At 33.3% G+C, this 2,500-nt stretch overlaps 1 protein-coding gene across 1 annotated transcript in view; it reads right to left on the reverse strand.

Moving 5' to 3' along the window:
* wdr31 (WD repeat domain 31) overlaps window positions 1-2,500 on the reverse strand; it is an 18,688-nt gene that overhangs the window by 6,653 nt on the left and 9,535 nt on the right. Inside the window, exons 7-8 of the mRNA XM_056457364.1 lie at window positions 2,372-2,439; window positions 331-472 (exon numbers count right to left, since the gene is read on the reverse strand). Coding sequence (XP_056313339.1) covers window positions 331-472; window positions 2,372-2,439 — 210 coding nt within the window. The remainder of the gene's footprint in view (window positions 1-330; window positions 473-2,371; window positions 2,440-2,500) is intronic.

Raw genomic sequence — 2,500 nt, forward strand, 5'->3', positions numbered from 1 at the left:
GAATTTTTTAATTAGCCTACATTATTAACAGGTAATTTTGTTATGGTATATACTTTAATCCTAGGAAAGGCAAAAATAAATAAATAAAATAAGACCTTTGTAATGAAATCCAAGACTTATCAAATTTAGGACTTTTTCAATGCTTTTAAGACCCCGTGGGTACTCTGATAATCCATACCCCTAAACCCAACCCTCACAGGAAACAATCAGCATTTTTACATTTTCAAAATACTTCATTCTGTGTGATTTATGAGCTGTTTTCCTCATGGGGTCTAAATTTAACCCAAAGCGTAAGGAACACAAAGTACAAACACATATACACACACTCACCGTGGCCTCACAGCCCTGACCACCGAAACCGTTGCTGGAGGACAGCAGGTGGTAACAGTTAGCGCTGACGTCACAGTGGGTCTGAATGTACTGCTTCGCTGGAAAAGTGTTTGTGACCTGCCAGGTGCGACTGTCCCACACCCTGAGGCCGACAAAACACATGAAAACACACACTGTCAAATCAAAATGTGGATTTTGACAAAATGCATGGTTTCAAAGAAGCCTTATATAAATTAAGATTAAATATTTCTCCATGCCTTTAACTACTTGCATTTAACTTTAACTAATTGCATTTAACTAATTAGAGCAGGCTTTGTGATTTGCTATATCTTAATGTAAGTATACTGAAGATAAAGTTATTAGCCCTTCTGTGTTTTTTTTTTCTTTTTTAAATATTTCCCAATAGATGTTTAACAGAGCAAGGAAATTTTCACAGTATGTCTGATAATATTTTTTCTTCTGGAGAAAGTCTTATTTGTTTTATTTTGGCTAGAATAAAAGCAGTTAAAAAAACAAAAAAACATTTTAAGTTCAATATTATTAGCTCCCTTATGCAATATTTTTTTCAATTGTCTACAGAACAAACCACTGTAATATAATGACTTGCCTAATTAATCTAGTTAAGCCAGGGGTCACCAAAGTTGTTCCTGGAGGGCCGATGTCCTGCAGATTTTAGCTCCAACCCTAATCAAACACACCTGAATAAGCTAATCAAGGTCTTACTAGGTGTACTTGAAACACCCAGGCAGGTGTTTTGAGGCAAGTTGAAGCGAAACCCTGGAGGGACACCAGCCCTCCAGGACCGAGATTGGTGACCCCTGAGTTAAGCCTTTAAATGTCACTTTAAACTTGGGAAAAAAAACATTAAACGGGGCTAAAAATTCAGAAAGGCTAATAATTCTGACGTCAACTGTATATTCATTTTACATATGGTTTTATTCAAAACTATTAAGACTAACAAGGAGTTGTCATAATATTAACATATAGTTGGTTTGATTATTTCTATTGTTTTTCTATTATCCTGGAATATTCTTCAGTCTGAACTAAAAATGTTTGAGCTCATCCCAATTAAACCATTTTGCTCTATCCTTTATAACAAACAACAACAGTCCATTTCTCAATGTATGTGTTTTTAACATATTGTAATGTGCTATAGCTCAATAACCAAACTGTATTTTTATATTATCTTTACTTTTATTCATTATTATTTTTTCATAAGCTGTGTGTTGACCTCATGGCCAGGTCACTCTTGTAAATCTTACAAGATCACCTGTAGATCTTTATCTCAATGGTTTTTTTTTTAATTGGTTAAATAAAGAAATATATACTGCCATCATTTGTGAATCACATTTAGATAAAATCATCTGACAAATAATTAAATGTAAACATTCACTTAAAAATGAAGATTTCAGAATAAATCAAACATTGTAAACAATAGTTAATAAAAAACATCAACCGTACATTTTTAGTACAGGTCCATTAAATAGGTTTTCTATTTTAATATAATAATAAATGCTGAAATTGATATTTTGAATAGTTCATGTTAACTAATGTGTTTGCTGCTGGTGGAATGACTTGGATGAATGATTTTTAGCCATTTTCAAGTATACACTTTACTACTAGCACTTTCTGTTCAATCTATTTGTCAGTTTACTGATTTGTTTTGCCACATATTCCTGTGTTAGATAAACTAAAACTTGTCGCAGAGCTCATAAAAAGTTGCTCTTTTGTTGGTCTGATTGCTACTATTATTCTTCCCATTTGTAAGGCGCTTTGAATAAAAGCATCAGCTAAATAAACAAATGTAAATGTAAAATGTAAATGGAACTAATGTTAACAAATGGAACCTTATTGTGCAGTGTATCCTATCTAGTTTCACGTACACAGCCTTGTGATGATTTATTTGACATTTTGTGATGATGTGACAACAACACAGGCTTATTTGTCTAGTAAATATTTCTAGAGAAATGCATCTCTACAAACAATCACCACACACACACACACACACACACACATCATGGCATTTCAGCGATCATCTGACCTGATAGTTTTGTCTTCTGAGGTCTGGACAATAGATGTGCTTCCTGGTACCCAACACACATGGGTCACCTGAAAAAAAAAACAAGTTTAAATTCAGTGACTAAAAAGATTATTAATATGCAAGAGATCA

The sequence above is a fragment of the Danio aesculapii genome, chromosome 5 (assembly GCF_903798145.1).
Source record: "Danio aesculapii chromosome 5, fDanAes4.1, whole genome shotgun sequence".
In the NCBI taxonomy this organism is placed as follows: domain Eukaryota; kingdom Metazoa; phylum Chordata; class Actinopteri; order Cypriniformes; family Danionidae; genus Danio; species Danio aesculapii.